The sequence below is a fragment of the Argiope bruennichi genome, chromosome 1 (assembly GCF_947563725.1).
Source record: "Argiope bruennichi chromosome 1, qqArgBrue1.1, whole genome shotgun sequence".
Classification (NCBI taxonomy): Eukaryota; Metazoa; Arthropoda; class Arachnida; order Araneae; family Araneidae; genus Argiope; species Argiope bruennichi.
In genome coordinates this window covers 111785590-111806346 of record NC_079151.1, presented here as the reverse complement: position 1 = coordinate 111806346, position 20757 = coordinate 111785590, and the positions used below count along the sequence as shown (strand labels likewise).

The 20757-nt window shown below is 40.7% G+C and overlaps 3 protein-coding genes across 3 annotated transcripts; 1 reads left to right on the top strand and 2 right to left on the bottom strand.

Moving 5' to 3' along the window:
• Positions 1–3196: 3196 nt before the first annotated feature.
• On the bottom strand, positions 3197–4438 carry LOC129974592 (uncharacterized). Its single transcript, XM_056087564.1, has one exon. It carries the CDS (start codon positions 4436–4438, stop codon positions 3197–3199), a length of 1242 nt encoding a protein of 413 aa, XP_055943539.1.
• A 6933-nt stretch (positions 4439–11371) lies between these two features.
• On the bottom strand, positions 11372–12454 carry LOC129974576 (uncharacterized). The gene is made up of 2 exons (XM_056087563.1): positions 11819–12454; positions 11372–11605 (listed from the first exon to the last, which is right to left on the bottom strand). The coding sequence occupies exons 1-2, from the start codon at positions 12452–12454 to the stop codon at positions 11372–11374; spliced, it is 870 nt and encodes a 289-aa protein (XP_055943538.1).
• A 56-nt stretch (positions 12455–12510) lies between these two features.
• Positions 12511–14045, top strand: LOC129974560 (uncharacterized). Its single transcript, XM_056087562.1, has 2 exons — positions 12511–12530; positions 13241–14045. The coding sequence occupies exons 1-2, from the start codon at positions 12511–12513 to the stop codon at positions 14043–14045; spliced, it is 825 nt and encodes a 274-aa protein (XP_055943537.1).
• Positions 14046–20757: the final 6712 nt, after the last annotated feature.

Sequence of the window (20757 nt, the reverse complement as noted above, 5' to 3'; positions counted from 1 at the left end):
GTGCACTAGAAACGCTTTCTCACTACCACAATCGAATACATCCCATTGCTATCCGTATTCTATGCACTTTACGTCTCTTGCAGAATGAGGGCTTCCAAATTAATTTTTGTTGGATTCCGAGTCACGTGGGCATCGCTGGCAATGAAGAGGCGGACACTGCTGCAAAATCGGCATCGGTTACCTTGAACCAAGGACTTCCGTACACTGATGTGAAGAAGTCCTTCAATAGTCGTATTTTTATAATTTGGCAAAACCAATGGGATTTGCAGTCCCATAACAAATTGCATGACGTGAAATCCAACATTGGATTATGGCCCGTTCTACCTATACGAGAGGAAGATGTCAAATTGAACCGCCTCCGTATAGGACATACTCGGTTCACGCACAAGCACCTCATTTTTGGTGAAAGGGTGCCAGTGTGCCAAACATGTCAAGCTGATTTTACCATCAAGCACATTTTAATTGAATGCCCATGTTTTAACTCGTATCGATTACACTACTTTAAATCATTATCATTAACCCTACAGGAATTGGTGGGTGAAAAACATCACCCAAACCTTTTTAAATTTTTAAGAACCATTGGATTTTATATTCGCATTTAACACTTTTTGTTGATTTATCGTCTTTTATTTATTAAATTTGTTTCAACACTTTTTATGGGAAAATCTTTTCTCAAACTTTCATTTGGAATTTTTACTCTTTGAATGTGTTTTATATCATCCGAATTTGCGTATTTTACTTTATATTAGACTTTATGATGTTTGGTTCTTTTTAATCTAGTAGCATTTCATACCATGTGCTTGGCGCAGCTTGGCCAAAAATGGCTCTTGCGCCAAAAAAAATCCAAACAACCAACCAACCCACATTTCTTTCGTAGAAAGCAGATGTGAGGATGGAAAGAAAGCTTTCGATCAAAAATTACCCCGAGAAAACGAACTTCTGGGACCACAGGAAGAACTCTGTTGCTTATATAAACTTCTGGTTCAGGGTGAAGACTACGTTTTCTACAAAAATGGACGCAACAACTTTTACTTGATGAAACTTTGTATCCATTCTGATCACACCATTTGACAAGACTATTCACAGCAGTCTGCAGCTGCCTTTCAATCAGTCTCATGTTTGATCCCTGGCAAGAAATTTGTAAATCATCTACATACAATGTGCCTAAAACTGATGAAGGAAGTATTAAAAGAACTTTAGAAATGTGGATGATAAAAAGGGTAACGCTTAATACGCTACCCTGAGGAACGCCTTCCATTTGAATAAAAGAATCGGATAACGTCGATCCAACACGGACCTTAAAAACACGGTGAGATAAAAAATTTTCAATAAAAAGTGGCAATTGGCCTCGAAACCCAAACTGAAAGAGGGTTCGAAGTATCCCATAACGCCAAGTCTGATCATATGCCTTTTCAATATCTATGAATATCGATACCAAATGATTTCTGCGCACAAATGCATTACGGATTTCCGTCTCCAGCTGTAGAATATTGTCCAGAGTAGATCTACCTCTGCGAAATCCACTTTGATGTAATGGTATGAGTTTTTCCGATTCCAGTTGATGGATCAGTCGAAAATTGACCATTCTTTCAAATGTTTTGCTTAGACAGCTCGTAAGTGCAATGGGGCGATAGTTTGAAGGATCTGTCGGATCTTTCCCTGGTTTCAAAACTGGAATGATAATAGCTTCCTGCCATTGCGATGGAAAAATTCCTTCATTCCAGATTCTGTTATAAAGGCGAAGAATGTTGTAAAGCGAAGGAACACTTAAGTGACGAAGCATGTGGTATGAAATTTTATCAGGTCCCGGGCTGGTATTATTAGATTTGGAAAGTGCCTTTTGCAGTTCACACATATCGAATTCAGAGTTATATGGGAGGGTATGGCGTACTTTAAAGTTAATTGGTTGTCGCTCAGCACAGTTTTTTATGTTTAAAAAGGTAGGATTATAGCTATCTGAGCTAGCCACTTTGGAAAATGTTTCACCAATAATATTTGCAATGTCACGTGGTGATGAGTATGTGAAAGAATTCTTTTTTAAAATAGAAAAGGTAAATTCCTGATACATACCGTTGGCAGCCTTTACTTTTTTCCATAAAATTTTACTAGAAATATTGGATCTAATACTAGAGACATATCGAATCCAATATTCTCTCTGACTACGTCTTCGTATTTTGCGAGCATATGCCTTTGCATATTTGAATGCAACGAGATTTTCTGTTGTCGGGCGCCTTCGAAAAATGTCCCATCGCTTACTTTGCGCCTTCTGTGCTTCACGGCAGGCATTATTCCACCAAGGTTTTGAAAGTTTATGAGGTCTGGTAGAACTTTTCGGGATTGCAGTATCAGCGGCATATAATATGATTTCAGTTATTTGTTTAACTGCCTCTGAGATATCCAAACAATTAACCATTGCCTCAGTGATTGTCGCCAACTGCTGAAAGCTGTCCCAATCTGCCCGTTGGAATAAGTAGACAGATGGTCGTTGTGCCATCCTAACACTATCAGCAAGGTCAATCAAAATTGGAAAGTGGTCACTATTGAGAAGATCTGCTCCAACGGAAAAATTTAAAAGTGGGAGCAATATTGGAGAACATATAGCAAGGTCTAATGAGTGGAATGAACGAGTGGGCTCGTGAAAATATGTCTTTTCATCACCATTTAACAGGCAGAGATTATAATCGTGAATCAATTGTTCAATTTGCTGGCCACGAGGGTTAGTATCTTCATTTCCCCATAGGACGCTATGTCCGTTAAAATCACCAAGCAATATAAAAGGAACAGGAAGTTGATCTATTAAGGAATTTAATTCTTCTTGTGAAATCACTTCACGTGGAGGTAGATATATGCAGCAAACTGTTACGAGTCTCTTTATGTGGATTTGAACAGCAACAGCCTGTAAATTGGTATGAAGAATAAGATGTGTGCTGGGGTAGAGGTTGGCAGTGAAAATGCAAATACCTCCCGAAACACTAACATTTGAATTTGCATTCGCATCTCTCCGTACACAGCTGTATCCTCTAATTTTAGAAATTATTGAGGGTTTTAAATATGTCTCTTGTAAGGCAACACAGGCAGGCTTGTATTCATTTAAAATCGATTTTATTTCGACAGTTTTAGAACGATACCCACGACAATTCCATGAAATGAAACCAGACATAAAAATAACTAAAAAACAAAGGAAGAATTGAAAAAGCTACGTATGGCCTCCTGGGGGCGATTTATTAGGAAAATGTTGATCCATTTCTACATCAGAGATATCAGATGTAGATGGACAAATTGATAGAACAGAATCTGAAGTAGTAGGGATATCTGGAGGTTTAGGAGGGATCTCAGTGTCAGATCTTTTGGCACTTGGAGATTTTGCTTTCTTGCGTTTCTTCTTAGGGAAACGAGCCAAAGAAAATTCAGAATCTTTGGATTGAGAAAGAGGTGGAGAATTTTTTGTCGAAGTAGAAGCTTGATTTCGGCTGGTTTCAGTTTTTTGAAAGTTATTGATCTTAACTGATTCCTGAGCCAAATGTTTACAAGAACACGTGTTCGTAGTTATAATGTCTGTAATCTCTGTCTGAGAGCCAGTACATTTTAATGTTGATTTCATGGCTCCACTATAAGAAAGGCCAGGTTTAGGTGTCCTGTCTAAAACAAACTTTCTCGCTTCTGCATAGGTGATATTTCTTTTAACTTTCAGGCTTTGGATTTCTTTCTCCATCTTCCATTTAGGACAATCACGAGAATAAGCAGGGTGGGGTCCAGAGCAGTTTAAACATTTCAAAGCTTGAGAGCTACAAACTGACGTTTCATGGTCATCAGCTGAGCATTTAGCACATCTAAGGCTGCCACGGCAAGTTCCCTGTGAATGTCCGAATCTCTGACATTTGAAGCAACGCAGAGGATTAGGAACATAAGGTTTAACTTTGGATTGTACGTAGCCAGCTCGTATAAATTTCGGAAGTTCTGGACTACTGAAGGTCAGAATGACATGTTTTGTTGGAATCAATGTGCCGTTGCGTTTAATTTTTATACGATGAGCTGCACAAACTTTTTGAGAACGTAATTCCTGAACGAGTTCAGTCTCTGAACAATCAAAAAGATCTATATCAGAGATGACCCCTCTAGAAAAATTCAGCGTCCTGTGAGGAGTTACCTCTACAGGGAAGTCTCCAAGTTTTGTTAATTTCTGTATAGCAGCAATCTGAGCTTTTGATGAGGTCTCAATTAAAAGATCCCCAGATGGAAGTTTTTTTGTAGATTTAACATCACCAATAAATGAAGTGATCAATTTTTGAACTAGAAAAGGTGAAACTTTATGAAAGGTCTTTGGTGTGTGTAAGATTAGAAATCTAGTATCTTCGGTGATAGGAAAACGTGGCGAAGTGTCTGAAAAACCCATGCAAAAAGGGACAAAAATTCGAGCTCCGACGGCACCGCCCACCATGGAGCCCAACAAGGGAAGGCAGCCACCGGCTCTGGTTGCCTCCAGCCTCGGCGCTTACCCTGATGCTAGCCAGAACTTATACGCTAAGGGCCACTTCCAGGAACGTCTACCACCCTTAACGCAGAGCCCCAGAAGGTGACCCCTTCGCTTGATCCCCTTGAGCAGACTAGCCAAATGGTTGGGATACCAGCCGATTGATACACCGGAGACCGTAATGTACCACCCGTCTAATGGGTCGCCACGCACGGCAAACACGTGGGGTTTTCGGCTGTCCATGAGAAGCAAGAAGCAAACAGAGTGGCGACAGCTTCTCATGGAGAGCTCCCTCGCCTGCCGTCGAGGGAAAGAAAAACACAGCATAAAGCAGAAGGCGTAGGATAGAATAAGCATAAAGGGAGTAAAGATCCCTGGGAACCTCGGGATTGGGACACCCGTACTCACCTATAGTAGGTGAGCCCCTGAGGGGGATATTAGAGAAAAATATTGGGAAAAAGGGGGTATAATGCGCAAAGTGTACTGAAATGATCGACTATGAAAGCTTGATAGTGACTATTGAATGTTTTTAATGTAATTTTTATTCAGTGATGTTGCATATTATCTCTAGGATCTTGTGCTTAAAAAATCCAATCCAATCAATAATGACATCATACTTTCGCTATCGTAGAAGTTTCACAATCTTCATCATTTGATTCATCATATAACTTTTTTTTATTTTAGTATGATTTTCAAAACATTTCTGTGAAGGGCATGTAGAAATGAAATATTTTTCTTGTAGGGCATATAGATATATAGTAGTTTGAATCACTTTTGTTTTCACAGATGAAATGAGCCGGAGAACGTAAATCTAGGAGATAGGTAACAAAGATGCATGCTCTTTGAAAAACTCATTAAATTTTGAGTTAAGAATTTTGTTGCAATTAAATCGAATTAGCATAGAAACGTTCAATGCCTCGTCTCAAAAATATACCATCTATCTTCCCAAATTTTAAGATAAGAAGTTTTCAGATTTTTCTTAAGGCATACTTTAGATGAATTAATCTTGATGTTCTTAGTACTATCTATTTTTATCCTCTCTTTTAGAGCAATAATATTGCTTATGTCAACTTACTGCTACAATTTAATTTCAGGCATTCATTTTTAACTTTTAAAAATTGTCAAATTTTATTTAAACCGTATGTTGTTTAAAGTTCAATTATATATTTTATAGCCTGGGATGAAATTAAACTATACATTTGGAACAGTAAAGAAAAAATGGCTCTGATTTCAGTAAACCTAACAACAATAACTGTAAGTATTCTGACTGATTAACCTCGTTCCATATTTTTCTGGATGTCAAAAAACTATTATTAGATTCATATATTCTGAAGATAACACAATTGAAATAATAGATGTTTTTGGTAAATTACCTTATTCAAAACAAACTCTTGATATTAACAATATTAGAAAAAAATATAGCATTCACCAGTAATTATTTGTGTATTCAATCGCACAAAGGAGACACTATTTAGGTAATGAAAATCTAATGCGATGCGGCATCGGTTTTCGGAATTTTTTGTGCTCAGGGCATATTGAGTTTAAGTGGTTAATCCAATATATTGGACATGGCAAGTTAATTGTTTTATCATTAATTGACAAATCTGACATGCCACTGTTAATGAAAAGTTCAGTATATTTTAGAGGTGGTTCCTATTATTTGAAAGCTAAACAGAACTATTACTACCAATCGGGCTAAATCCTTTTATTGGGTTTTCATTAGTGAATGTGCCTACATTACTAATCGAGAAAGTCTTTACTTTTTTATGGTATTTGTACTTAAGTGTATAAAAACAAGCCACCATAAATTTACAAAGAAGGATCTATAGTTAACACGCGCCCATTCTTCACCGATATATAGAAAGGGCCTTTGGAAAACATTAAGAGTTAATCGATTGTCCAAAATGCAGCACAATCTTCTGAAGTTGGTTTTTATCTTGAATGATTAAGTTCTGTGAGTTAACCCTTTATAAGACTCTCTAATTCCAATAAATAACAGCTTGAATAATCGCTTTTATTGATAATTTGATTTTCATGAAAATGGTGTATTTGTTGAGTAATAATTTTCCTCCTTTTGAATAAACAGTTTTAAAATGTATTGAAAATTCATACAGTGGGGGGAAGTATTATGGTAGACGAATTACTCTCCTCAGGGGCTCACCTTCTATAGGTGAGTACGGGTATCCCAATCCCGAGGTACCCAGGGATCTTTACTCCCTTTACGTTTCCACTCCCCTACGCCTTCTGCTATCTGCTGTGTTTTTCCTTCCCTCGACGGTAAGCGAGGGAGCTCTCCATGAGAAGCTGTCGCCGCTCTGTTTGCTTCTTGCTTCTCATGGACAGCCAAAACCCCACGTGTTGGCCGTGCGTGGCAACCCATTTGAAAGACGGGTGGTGTACTGTGGTCCCCTGTACATCAATCGGCTGGTCACTAGCCACCTAAGTGGTTAGTTTGCTAGGGATCAAGCGAAGGGGTTACTCCTTGGGCTTGGCGTTAAGGGTGGTCACTGTCCCCGGGGGTAACTCCGAGCGTATAGGTTTCGGCTAGCGCTAGGGTAAGCGCCGAGGCTGGGAATGGCCAGAGCCGGTGGCTGCCTTCCCTTGTTGGGCTCCGTGGTGGGCGGTGCCGTCGGACCTGAAATTTTATCAATATCGCATGGGCTCCTCCCGGAAATCTCCCTTCAGTGGGCATCGCAAAATACCTAATCTTTCTACCAACCTTCCACTTTTTGATCGTTATTTTATACTTAAACGAATCAGTGATAAAAACGAAAATTTTAATTCTGTATCACCTTTTCTAGTGCAGAAAGCAATCACTGCAACAATTGGCGAAGTGTCTGCAATACGGAAAATGCGTTCTGGTGACTTGCTGATCGAAGTTTCAACGAAAAAACAAGCACAGCAAGTAATAAAAATGAAAGCTATAGCTCACATCCCTGTAACCGCTGCCTCTCACACATCTCTAAATTTTTCCAAGGGTGTAATAACATGTGGTGAATTGTTCAATGTCCCCCTTGAAGAAATCCCTGCGGATGGATGGATGGATGGATGGATAGTGGGATTTAGTGGCGCAAGAGCCAAATTTGACTATACTGCGCCAGTCGTATGGTTAAAATATATAAGGCGGTTTTTATGCAATATTCTGTAGAATTAAAAACTGATTAAAAAATTGCAAGGTCATATCTCCAAACATTGTAAAAATTGGTAACAAATTGAAATGTCAAATAAAATTGTAAAAGCCAATTTCTTTTAAAAATTTAAAAAGGTTTTTGTGGGGACGTTCCCCCACAAGCATTTGCATGTCCACTGTTGAAGTACAGAAAAAACGTAAACGATGATGATTAAAATTAGGACACTCTATTAAAAGATGAAGAACGGTTAAAATCACTTGGCATCTAGAGCAGAAAGGAGCTCGATCGCCGAATAAAAGGTGTTTATGTGTATAACGAGTGTGACCAATGCGGAGTCTAGACAATTTGACGTCTAGCTCTCGCACTGGTAAACAAGGCCAGGATGAAATGATAGGTTTTATGCCATAAAGTTTGTTATTAATATGATTATTCCATGATTCCTGCCAGAGTGAGTACAGACGACGTTGAAAAATATTTTTAGCATCACAGAACGGGATGTCTCGCTGTGCAAGCAAAGATGCACTCTTTGCTGCGTTATCCGCCTGCTCATTACCAGTGATTCCGACATGACTCGGAATCCAGCAAAATAATATCTTAAATTTCCTGTTTTTTAAAGTTCTTAGAAGATCAAGAATTTCCAGGGCAACCGGGTGAATCTGATTATTACAGTTGGAAAACATTGTCAATGAACTCATGCTGTCAGTATAGATACAAAATTTACGATCAGAGGAGAGGGAAATCCTCTGAAGAGCATAAAAGATGGCTAATAATTCAGCAGATAAAACAGATAGAGATGAATCTAGACGGTAACTAAATGTGTCGGTATCAAAAACAATACCGCAACCAACATGGCCTTCTGATTTCGAACCATCCGTAAATATTTTTAAATAATCTGAATACTGACAGCGATGAGAATGAAACAGATTCTGGTAGACAATAGGGGCAGTACTCTGCTTCTCAAAACCAGAGAAGGGATTTAAAAATGAAAACTGAGGAATATTCCAGGGAGAAAAGGAAAATGGATCGGAAGTCTGGATTACCTTATCATGAAGTCCATAATCACGAAGGAGCAGTTTAACTCTCTCGCAGAATGGAAGTGTGTGAGAGCGACGAGCATTATAAAGTCTCCGAAGACTAACTGGAAATATCAAAGAACACACCGGATGCTTCGGAACAGACAGTGCTCGAAGATAATATTGGGCAGATAATTTTTCACGCCGTAAACTTAGTGGTAGATGATGGCAGAGAACATACAGACTATTCACAGGCGAGGTGCGAAATGCTCCTAAGCTAATTCTCAAAGCAGAATGATGTATGGTATCAAGTCTACGTAAAACCGTAGGACGAGCAGAGCCATACACCATACTTCCGTAATCTATACGGGATAAAGTCACTGCCTGATAAATTCTGAGCAAAGAAGTTCGATCTGCTCCCCAAGTGGTTCTGGACAGTACCTTGAGAATATTTAATGACCTATCACACCTCTTCCGCAAATGTAGGACATGCGGAAGGAAAGTGAGCTTACGGTCAAATATTATCCCCAAAAACTTTATTTCATTTACCACAGGGATGGTAGCATTACGAATCTGAACTTTGGGATCTAAATGAATACCCCGTTTCCTACAAAAATGGACGCATCTACTTTTCTCTGGAGAAATCGTATGTCCATTTTCATTGCACCAATTTACAAGTTTGTTTACAGCAACCTGCAGTTGTCGCTCTATCAGGTGCATATTGCTCCCTTGGCAAGAGATCTGGAGATCATCCACGTATAATGTGCCTTGAATAGATGGAGGTAAAACATTAATTATTTGGCTAAAATGGACAATAAAAAGAGTAACACTAAGAATGCTACCCTGCGGGACACCTTCAGTTTGAATAAAATCATTTGAATAGACGTTACCCATGCGAACTTTAAACGTTCGACAAGATAAAAAGTTTTTTAAAAATATCGGTAAATTTCCTCTAAAGCCATAGTTAAAAAGCGTTGAGAGTATGCCGTGACGCCACGTACGGTCGTACGCTTTCTCTATATCGAAAAAAATAGATACAAGGTGATTTCTCTTCACAAATGCATTGCGGATTTGCGTTTCCAGAAGGACGAGGTTGTCAACAGTTGACCGTCCTCTACGGAAACCACTCTGTAACTGAGAGATACATCCTTGTTTTTCTAATTCAAAAATCAGACGAGAATTGACCATACGTTCTAAGGTTTTACAGAGACAGCTCGTCAAAGCTATTGGTCGGTAGTTCAGAGTATTGGATGGTTCTTTGCCAGGTTTTAGGATTGGGATAACAATAGCTTCGCGCCATTGAGAAGGGTACTTCTGCTCGATCCAGATTCTGTTAAATAACAACAACAGGTTGGAAAGGGAAGTGTTACTCAAATGACGGAGCATATTGTATGTAATCCCATCTGGCCCTGGACTGGTGTCATGAGATTTAGATAAGGCCTTTTCGAGTTCAAACATTTTAAATTTACAGTTATATGAATACTTGCGATGGTCATTAAAAAGCAGAGGCAACTGTTCCGCGGGATTCTTAATCGCCAGAAACTCCGGACTATAAGATTCTATTGCGGAAACTTGTGCAAATGCTTGGCCCAGGATATTGGCTACTTCTAATGGAGCCGAATGTATCCCACTTCCTGTATTTAAAACAGGAATGGAAGATTCACAATAAATACCATTCGCAGCCTTTACTTTTTTCCACAACTGTTTGCTGGAGGTCGATGATGTAATGGATGATACAAATTTAATCCAGGAGTCCCTCTGACTCTGACGACGAACGCGACGAGCTAGCGCTTTGGCTCTTTTAAAAGCAATGAGATTTTCAGTTGTCGGGTACCTCCGAAAGATGTTCCATAATTTTTTTTGCTGCTTGTGGCTGTCGCGACAAGCCTCATTCCACCACGGCCTGCGAAATTTTCTGAGACGTGGGGAGGTCTTTGGAATGGTGGCATTTGCGGCGTTTAATATGGCGTCAATAACAAGTTGCATTGCTTCCGTGATATCATAAGTACTGATCATGGTCTCAGTTATATCTGCCAATTGCGTGAAAGTATCCCAGTCTGCCCGCTGGAATAGAAAACGCGGAGGACGGAGAGTCGCACCGCCGCTATCAGCATGGGAGACAATAATAGGGAAATGATCACTATTATGTAAATCTTTGCTAACTGCAAAGTTCAACACCGGCAAAAGTTCAGGAGAACACATGGCTAGATCAAGGCTATGGAAGCTACGTGTGGGTTCATGGAAGTACGTCTTCTCTTCATTATTGAGCAAACAGAGACAATTATTAGAAATAAACTGTTCTATCTGTTGCCCACGAGAATTTGTATTCTCCGAACCCCACAACGTACTATGGCCGTTAAAATCGCCAAAAATAATAAATGGTGCAGGCAGTTGGTCCACAAGTTTATCAAGATCTTGTTGACGAATGACATCATGAGGCGGTAAGTAAATGCAGCAGACTGTGACCAAAATTCGAGTATGAACTTGAACAGCCACAGCCTGCAGAGAAGTATGTAATAGGAGAGGTGTGCTCGGATATAAATTCGACGTGAAAATACAAACTCCACCAGAAGGATGAGATGCTGTTTCTGCATCTTTACGAGTACAGTTATAACCGCGTATTTTGATGGGGATACTAGGTGTCAAGAATGTCTCCTGAACACCAAAACAGATAGGATGAAAGTTGTTAAGGATGGTCTTGATGTCATTTAATTTGGACCGAAGGCCACGACAATTCCATGAAACGAAGGTACCCATTACGAAACTTTTGCTTCAAGTGAAGGATTGGAAACAGTGTTGGGAAGTTGCGAAATATCGCAACTCATTTTAAGTTCATCCTCTTCTTCAGATGGATGAAGTGCGATTAGGTCAGCACTTTTGGATGTGCCACCAAAAATGGATGTTAGGTCTTTGTGGACTGCACCTTGATTTGCAAGTCCCAAAGCAACCGAATTGCGCAAGGTTGATTTTCTGAGTTTTGTTCTAATTTCCTGTGGAGAAAGACCACGTTTTGAAAGTTGTAATTTTAAATGCTTTCCAGATTTTGATTTGTTTATTTTAGGTTTATCAGGTTTCAATAATTCAATTTCATTGTTTGTGGAATGCTCTGTTTCTGAATCACTTGACTTTTCAAGTGTTTTTGTGTGGGTAACAGATTTAACACAATTTGGACAAGAACAATTTACACAAAACTGTTTCTGTACCACAGAAGCATAAGTTAAACCAGGCGTAGGTGTTTGAGCTAGAATTTTACGTCTAGCTTCAGGATAAGTTATACTTTCTTTGAATTTGAGAGTGGTTATTTGTTTCTCGAGTGTCCAACGTTTGCAAAGTCTCGAATAGGAAGCATGATCTTCACCACAATTGACGCACTTTTCTGGCGCAGTGCACTTCTGGCTTTCATGACCTTTTTCAGCACATCGGGCACAAGTTACTGTCCCGCGGCAATTAGCTTTGGAGTGACCGAAACGTTGGCATTGGAAACATCTCAAGGGATTAGGAATATAGGCTCGAACAGGTAATTTCAGGTAGCCGGCATATACAAATTCAGGCAGTTTAGGTGAATGAAATGTGAGGATGAGGTGTTTCGTATTAATGAGTTGCCCATCCCGCCGAATGGTTATGCGGCGTACATGAGTTACTCCTTGCTGCTGAAATCCTTTAGATATTTCTTCAAGAGAAACATTGTACAGCTCTCCACAGGTTATGACGCCTTTCGAGTAATTTAAGGAAGAGTGAGGGGAAACAGTAACAGGTATTGTAGCTAAGGCTTTTAGTTTGGTTACTTGCTGGGCTTGCTTCTTAGAATTAACTTCTATGAGCAAGTCACCAGAACGCATTTTGCGTATACCTGCAACATCACCGACGGTTGCTACTATGGCTTTTTGCACAAGAAATGGTGATACAGAGTGAAAAGTATCTTTAGATTCAGAAACTCTTTTTATGATGAAAAATGTGTCAAAATGTGAAATGGTTTGGATTTGATTTGGTAACATTTGACGCCCACTGAAGGGAGAACGGTTTTTTTTGCCCATACGATATTGATGGGGCTTCGGGCCCCGACGGCACCACCCACCATGGAGTCCAACAAGGGAAGGCAGCCACCGGCTCTGGCCATTCCCAGCCTCGGCGCTTACCCTAGCGCTAGCCGGAACCTATACGCTCGGAGTTACCCCCGGGGACAGTGACCACCCTTAACGCCAAGCCCAAGGAGTAACCCCTTCGCTTGATCCCTAGCAGACTAGTAACTCAGGTTGCTAGCTACCGGCCGATTGATACACCGGGGACCACAGTGCACCGCCCGTCTAATGGGTCGCCACGCACGGCAAACACGTGGGGGTATTTGCTGTCCATGAGAAGCAGGAAGCAAACAGGGCGGCGACAGCTTCTCATGGAGAGCTCCCTCGCCTACCCTCGAGGGAAAGAAGAATAAAGGAGACAGCAGAAGGCGCAGTGTAGAGTAAACATAAAGGGAGTAAAGATCCCTGGGAACCTCGGGATTGGGACACCCGTACTGAAATCACTGCGGAATTGAAACCCCAAGGAGTGACTCACGTACGCCAAATTTCCATTAGGCGAGATGAACAACTCCTTCCCACAAAGCATTATATCCTTACATTTCATAGACCAACAATCCCAGAATTCATATATGCTGGATACATTAAACTACCGGTCCGACAGTACATCCCAAACCCCTTGAGATGTTTTAAATGCCAGCGATTCGGCCATTCGAAGATTAATTGCCGCGGGACTCTAACATGCGCCCGCTGTGCAGGAAAAGACCACGATAGTGAACAGTGTAACGCCCCCGAAAAATGCGTGAACTGTGGAGGCTGTCATGCGTCGTTTTCTCGAGTCTGCGAACGCTGGAAAATTGAAAAACAAATAACCTCCATTAAATTTAAAGAATCTATTTCGTATCCTGAAGCAAGAAAAAAAGTATTAGCTCAAACACCCAAACCTGGTGTGAGTTACGCTTCCGTTGTAAAAACACCCTTCTGTGCAAACTGTCAATGCACAAACTGTGTGAAATATAACTCCCAAACTACAACTGTCAAAAACTCTTCCGACTCTGAGATTGAAAATTCACCATCCAGTGCACCAGAAACTAGCAAACCAGTCCGATCGAAATCGAAATCAAACTCCAATTCTCAAAGAGCACTAAAGCTAAAGCTGTCAAAACGGGGACTTTCACCAAAAGAACTAAGAACTAAGTTGAAAAAATCTGCAACACAAAATTCTGTCGCTTTGGGACTTGCGACGAAAGGTAATGTCCATAAGGACTTAACGTCCATCTTTGGCTCACCTAAAAGTCCCGATTCCATTTCCCTCCATCCGTCTGACGAGGAAGATGAATTGCAAATGAGTTGCGATGTTTCGCCAACTCTTCATAACACTAGCCGTAATAAACTCAATTCTTCAGTTACTTAATGGGCACTTTCATTTCTTGGAACTGTCGTGGTCTTCGGTCCAAAGTTGTTGACATTAAGCATATTATTAATCAGCTCCATCCTGCTTGTTTTGCTTTTCAGGAAACATTCCTGAAACATGACATTGCTGTGAAAATCCGTGGTTACAACTGTGCTCGGAAAGATGCTAATACTGGAAATAATACTTCCGGTGGTGTTTGCATCTTAACGTCCAACCTGTACCCGAGCTCGCATTTAAATTTACACACCTCTCTACAAGCTGTGGCTGTTCAAGTCCATTTACGAACCCTTGTCACAGTTTGTAACATTTATTTGCCGCCACACACTGTCATCAATCAACATGAACTTAATAGTTTAGTGGACCAATTACCCAAACCTTTCTTGCTTCTTGGCGATTTTAATGCTCATAGTACTTTGTGGGGTTCGGAAAGCACAAATTCTCGTGGGCGACAGATTGAACAGTTTATCACTGATAACTCTCTCTGTCTGCTCAATAATGACGAGAAAACCTATTTCCACGAACCCACACGTACATTTCACAGTCTAGATCTGGCTATTTGCTCTCCCGACCTCTTTCCGTTACTCAATTTTACGGTTGGGAGTGATCTCTATGATAGTGATCACTTCCCCTTAATGGTCTCCTATGCTGATAGAGGTGGAGCGACTTCTTGTCCCCCACGTTTCCTATTCAAGCGGGCAGACTGGACTGCTTTCATGCACCTGGCAAGAATTTCGGAAGATATGGTCAGAACGACTGATATTGCAGAGGCAGTACAAAATGTAGTTGACTGCTTAATTGATGCTGCGAACAATTCCATTCCCAAAAGCTCCCCACGTCCGAGGAAATTCCCGAGACCGTGGTGGAATGAAGCTTGCCGCGACAGTCACCAAGAACAAAAAAAGCGGTGGAATATCTTCAGAAGATATCCCACAACAGAGAATTTACTTGCTTTCAAACGTGCCAGAGCCAATGCTCGTCGTGTCCGTAGGCAAAGTCAGAGAGAGTCCTGGATTCATTTCATCTCTTCCATCACAGCCTTTACTTCTTCGAAACTACTCTGGAAGAAGGTTAAAGCAGCTAATGGTATTTACAAAGAGTTTTCTATTCCTGTTCTGGAGACAGAAAATGGAAGTGTATCTTCCCCATTAGATGTCGCCAATGCTCTTGGATATGCATTTGCACAGGTTTCTTCTGATAATTCATATAAGCCTTCATTTGTAGAAATTAAGAATCGCGCACAACAGAAAAAGTTGTGTTTTTCTACTCGAAAATCCTTTCCATACAATTCGGAATTTAAATTGCACGAATTGCTAACGGCTTTATCGAAGACTCATGATACCAGTCCTGGTCCAGATGGAATCACATATAACATGCTTCGCCATTTGTCTGCCACTTCTCTTTCCAATCTGTTAATTTTATTTAATCGTATTTGGATTGAACAGAAGTTCCCATCACAATGGCATGAAGCTATTGTGATTCCAATCCTGAAACCCGGTAAGGACTCCTCTAACCCTCTTCACTATAGGCCTATTGCACTCACAAGTTGTCTATGCAAGACACTTGAGCGCATGGTTAATGCCCGTCTTGTATTTGAACTGGAAAGGAAAGAATGCATCCCGTTGCTTCAAAGTGGTTTTCGCAGAGGAAGGTCGACATTTGATAATATTGTGTTACTTGAAACTCAAATTCGCAATGCATTTGTCCGTCGAAATCATCTGGTCTCTGTCTTCTTTGACATTGAAAAGGCCTATGACCGTACGTGGCGGTTTGGTATTCTCTCTGCACTATCAAAATTTGGATTTAAAGGAAATTTACCCATGTTTTTAAAACATTTTTTATCGTTGCGCACATTTCGTGTTCGGGTCGGTAATTTATATTCTGATCCTTTTATTCAAGCTGAGGGTGTTCCACAGGGAAGTATCCTCAGCGTTACACTTTTTATCAGTTATTTTAGTCAAATTCTTAATGTTTTACCCTCATCTATTCAGGCTACGTTATATGTTGACGATCTTCAGATATCCTGCCAGGGGAGCAATATGCGCTTAATAGAGCGCCAATTGCAGGTTGCCGTTAACAAACTGGTAGGATGGTGCGATAAAAACGGGCATACCATTTCTCCTGAAAAAAGTCAATGCATTCACTTTTGTAGAAGACGAGCCATTCATTTGGATCCTTCAATCCATATTGGGAATGTTGAAATACCTGTGGTCAATGAAATGAAATTTCTAGGAATAATATTTGACCGTAAGCTCACTTTCCTTCCGCATATTCTACATCTGCGGAAGAAGTGTGACAGGTCATTAAATATTCTTAAAGTTCTTTCCAGAACCACTTGGGGAGCAGATCGCACTTCCTTGCTCCGAATTTACGAATCATTGACTTTATCCCGTATTGATTACGGATGTATGGTGTATGGCTCTGCGCGTTCTACGGCCTTACGTAGACTTGACACTGTACACCATTCAGCTTTGCGAATTTGCTCTGGTGCATTTCGAACCTCACCAATGCAAAGTCTTTATGCTCTCTGCCATCAGTTACCACTTGGTTTAAGACGAAAAAAAGTATCTGCCCAGTACTACCTTCGAGCTTTGTCTATTCCAAAGCACCCCTTGTCCTCTATGACATTTCCGGTTAGTCTTCGAAGACTTCATAATGCTCGACCTTCCCACATTCTCCCATTTTTCGAGAGAGCTAAATCTCTTCTTCGCGATTCCGAGCTCCATGATAAGATGATACAGACTGCTGATCTCTTTTCCTTTCCCCCATGGAATATGCCTCAGTTTTCCTTTCTAAATCCCTTCTCTAGTTTTGAGAAGCAGAATACTGCCCCTATTGTCTACCAGAATCTCTTTAATTCTCATCACTGTCAGTATCTAGATTACTTAAAAGTTTTTACGGATGGTTCAAAGTCAGATGGTCATGTTGGTTGCGGAATTGTTTTCGATACTGATATATTCAGTTACCGCCTAGACACATCTCTTTCAGTTCTATCTGCTGAATTATTGGCAATTTTTTATGCTCTTCAGAGGATTTCACTCTCTTCTGAGCGAAAATATTGTATCTATACTGACAGTATGAGCTCATTGAAAATACAGTCCAGTATTCAAAATCGGATTCATCCAGTTGCCGTGGAAATCCTAGATCTTCTAAGGATTCTCGAAAACAGGGGGTTTGAGATACTATTTTGCTGGATTCCGAGTCATGTTGGAATCTCTGGTAATGAGCTCGCGGATAATGCTGCAAAGAGTTCGTCTTTGCTTATACAGAGAGACATCCCATTTAATGATGCGAAAAGTGCAATCCAACGTCATTTTTACTCACTCTGGCAGGAGTCGTGGAACAATCAAATTAATAACAAACTTCACACGATAAAACCTTTTATTTCTTTCTGGCCTTGTTTACCAGTGCGAGAGCTAGACGTTAAATTATCTAGACTCCGCATTGGCCACACACGTCTTACACATAAACATCTTTTATTCGGAGATAGAGCTCCATTTTGCACGAGATGCAAAGTAATTTTAACGGTTCATCACCTTTTGGTTGAATGTCCTAATTTTAAATATCACCGTCTAAGTTTTTTTCATGCTTCAACAGTGGACATGCAAATGCTAGTGGGGGAACGTCCCCATAAAAATCTTTTTAAATTTTTAAAAGCAGTTGGTTTTTATCATCTTATTTAATATTTCTTCTTATTGTCATTTTTTTTACACCTTGTTGATAATGTTACGAGACATTGCAATGTAATTTTGTCAATTAGTTTCCACTTTTACATTTTTATTTAAGACAAGTATTTAATATTTTAACCATAGGTCTGGCGCAGTATGGCCAGGTATGGCTCTTGCGCCACTAAACCTTACAATCCAACCCAATCCCGTGGTACCCACCCCTCAGGGGCTCACCTACTTTAGGTGAGTACGGGTGTCCCAATCCCGAGGTACCCAGGGATCTATACTCCCTTTATGTTTCTACTCCCCTACGTCTTCTGCTTTCTGCTGTGTTTTTCCTTCCCTCGACGGCAAGCGAGGGGGCTCTCCATGAAAAGCTGTCGCCGCTCTGTTTGCTTCTGTCTTCTCATGGACAGCCAAAGTCCCACGTGTTGGCCGTGCGTGGCAACCCATTTGACAGACGGGTGGTGTACTGTGGTCCCCTGTGCATCAATCGGCTGGTAGCTAGTCACCTGAGTGGCTAGTCTGCTAGGGATCAAGCGAAGGGGTTACTCCTTGGGCTTGGCGTTAAGGGTGGTCACTGTCCCCGGGGGTAACTCCCAGCGTATAGGTACCGGCTAGCACCAAGGTAAGCGCCGAGGCTGGGAATGGTCAGAGCCGGTGGCTGCCTTCCCTTGTTGGGCTCCGTGGTGGGCGGTGCCGTCAGGCCTGAATTTGTACCAATGTCGTATGGGCAAACGCAAAGCTGCTCCCTTCAGTGGGCAACAAAATGTTTCTACCTTTCCAACAGTACCTAATTTTCCAACCTTTTTCATTATCAAAAGATCATCTGCTACTAATGATACATTTCATTCTCTCTCTCCGTTTCTTGTTGAAAGATGTATAACTGGCAATATTGGTGAGGTTAAAAGTACTAAAAAACTTCGATCTGGCGATTTGCTGGTCGAAGTACAATCTCGAAAACAATCTGTACAAATTATGAAATTAAAATCATTCGAAAATATACCAGTCGTTGTTTCTCCACATTCTTTACTGAATTCCTCCAAAGGTGTCATTTCCTGTGGGGAGCTATTCAATGAACCGATAGATGCAATAACTAAAGAGTTGAAAGGACAAGGGGTTAGCCATGTACGGCGTATAGCTATACGGAGAGATGGCCAGCTCCTAAATACCAAACATCTGGTTCTTACTTTTAGTTTCAACAAATTACCCGAGTACATCAAGGCGGGGTACATGCGCCTGTTGGTTCGACCATATATACCGAATCCGCTTCGTTGTTTTAAGTGCCAACGGTTCGGACATTCAAGAACTTCTTGCCGAGGGACATTAACTTGCGCCCGCTGTGCAGAAGTAGGTCACGATAGTTCGGAATGCACATCTAGGGAGAAATGCTTTAATTGTCAAGGTACACATACTTCCTTTTCTCGAAACTGTCCAGCATGGCAGTTAGAAAAGGAAATAATTAGTACAAAAATTAAAAAACAAATTTCTTACTCCGAAGCTCGTAAACTTGTAAAATCACAAACTCCTGTATCTGGAACCAGCTACTCATCTATGATGAAAAAACCACCTGCAACTGATCGTATTCAAAACAAAAGAAACAATATACTTACTGATAATAGTCCCGAGTCCGCTATTGTAACGTCATCGCCAGTAGATCTCAACAGTAAAAATGTTAACCAGCCAACTGGTCATGAACATGAAACGCTTCATGTTCCATCTAATGAAATGTCACAGGACTTCAATAAATTTAAAACTGTCACTTATAAGAAAAAATATAAAAAAGATCACAAGCAAAATTCTGAAAATATATCATATTCTAAATTCTGGAAGACTTCACCTCGACAAGTCCCCCAACCTATGCCAGTCTCAAGTTTGAGCTCTTCGATTGATTCTAAATCAGCAGATAAAATGGATGAAGCCAAGCCTGACCTTGAATACATGACCACAAATAAACCCAAACCAAACACTGACAGCGAAATAGAATCGGATAATGCAATAGAATACAACCCTCATGAAACAATTGACGAAACACCACTTGCTGCGGAACATTCTACCGATTCCACCACAGTTGATAAAACTGTTTTTAAACAAAGACCCCAAGAATGTCAAGTTAAATGGATTAATCTTAAAAATTTTTACAGTGAAACTTCAAGTACACCTATACATAGCAAATACTTGAAAAAACACCGAATCAAAAGATTGCAATTATTTTTTCTTTTCACTTCGTTTTGTAATTTATTGTACCTTTTTTTATCTTATGGAAGATGCATTTTCACCTTCTTTTAAATTTCATCGATATTTTAATCTTTTAACATTTTTAGAAAAAATTTCTTTACGGGATGTAATTGGCATATTTATAAACGCTGATACTATTCATTATTGAATGTATTTCTTTTTATCACGAGAAATTATAAATTTAAACTGATTGAATTATACGTGACATTTCTAAAACCATTTGTTTGGCGCAGTATAGCCATATTTGGCTCTTGAGCCATTAAATCTCAAAATACCAAATACCAAATACCCGTGGTACCCAGGGATCTTTACTCCCTTTATGATTTACTCTTCTCTGCGCCTTCTGCTTTCTGCTTTGTTTTTTCTTTCCCTCGAAGGTAGGCGAGGGAGCTCTCCATGAGAAGCTGTCGCCGCTCTGTTTGCTTCCTGCTTCTCATGGACAGCAAATACCCCCACGTGTTTGCCGTGCGTGGCGACCCATTAGACGGGCGGTGCACTGTGGTCCCCGGTGTATCAATCGGCCGGTAACTAGCAACCTGAGTTACTAGTCTGCTAGGGATCAAGCGAAGGGGTTACTCCTTGGGCTTGGCCCCTCAGGGGCTCACCTTCTTTAGGTGAGTACGGGTGTCCCAATCCCGAGGTACCCAGGGATCTTCACTCCCTTTAGGTTTACTCTCCTCTGCGCCCTCTGCTGTCACCTTTTTTCTTCTTTCCCTCGAGGGTAGGCGAGGGAGCTCTCCATGAGAAGCGGTCGCCGCTCTGTTTGCTTCCTGCTTCTCATGGACAGCAAATACCCCCACGTGTTTGCC

Excerpts from the sequence above, each read along its gene's own strand:
- LOC129974592 (XM_056087564.1), bottom strand. The coding sequence starts at position 4,438 with ATGGTGGGCGGTGCCGTCGGAGCTCGAATTTTTGTCCCTTTTTGCATG.
- LOC129974576 (XM_056087563.1), bottom strand. The coding sequence starts at position 12,454 with ATGCGTTCTGGTGACTTGCTCATAGAAGTTAATTCTAAGAAGCAAGCC. Across the intron at positions 11,606-11,818 it reads GTTTAACTTATGCTTCTGTG|GAAATTAGAACAAAACTCAG; the intron begins GTACAGAAACAG and ends CTTTCTCCACAG.
- LOC129974560 (XM_056087562.1), top strand. The coding sequence starts at position 12,511 with ATGGTGATACAGAGTGAAAA. Across the intron at positions 12,531-13,240 it reads ATGGTGATACAGAGTGAAAA|ACCAACAATCCCAGAATTCA; the intron begins GTATCTTTAGAT and ends TACATTTCATAG.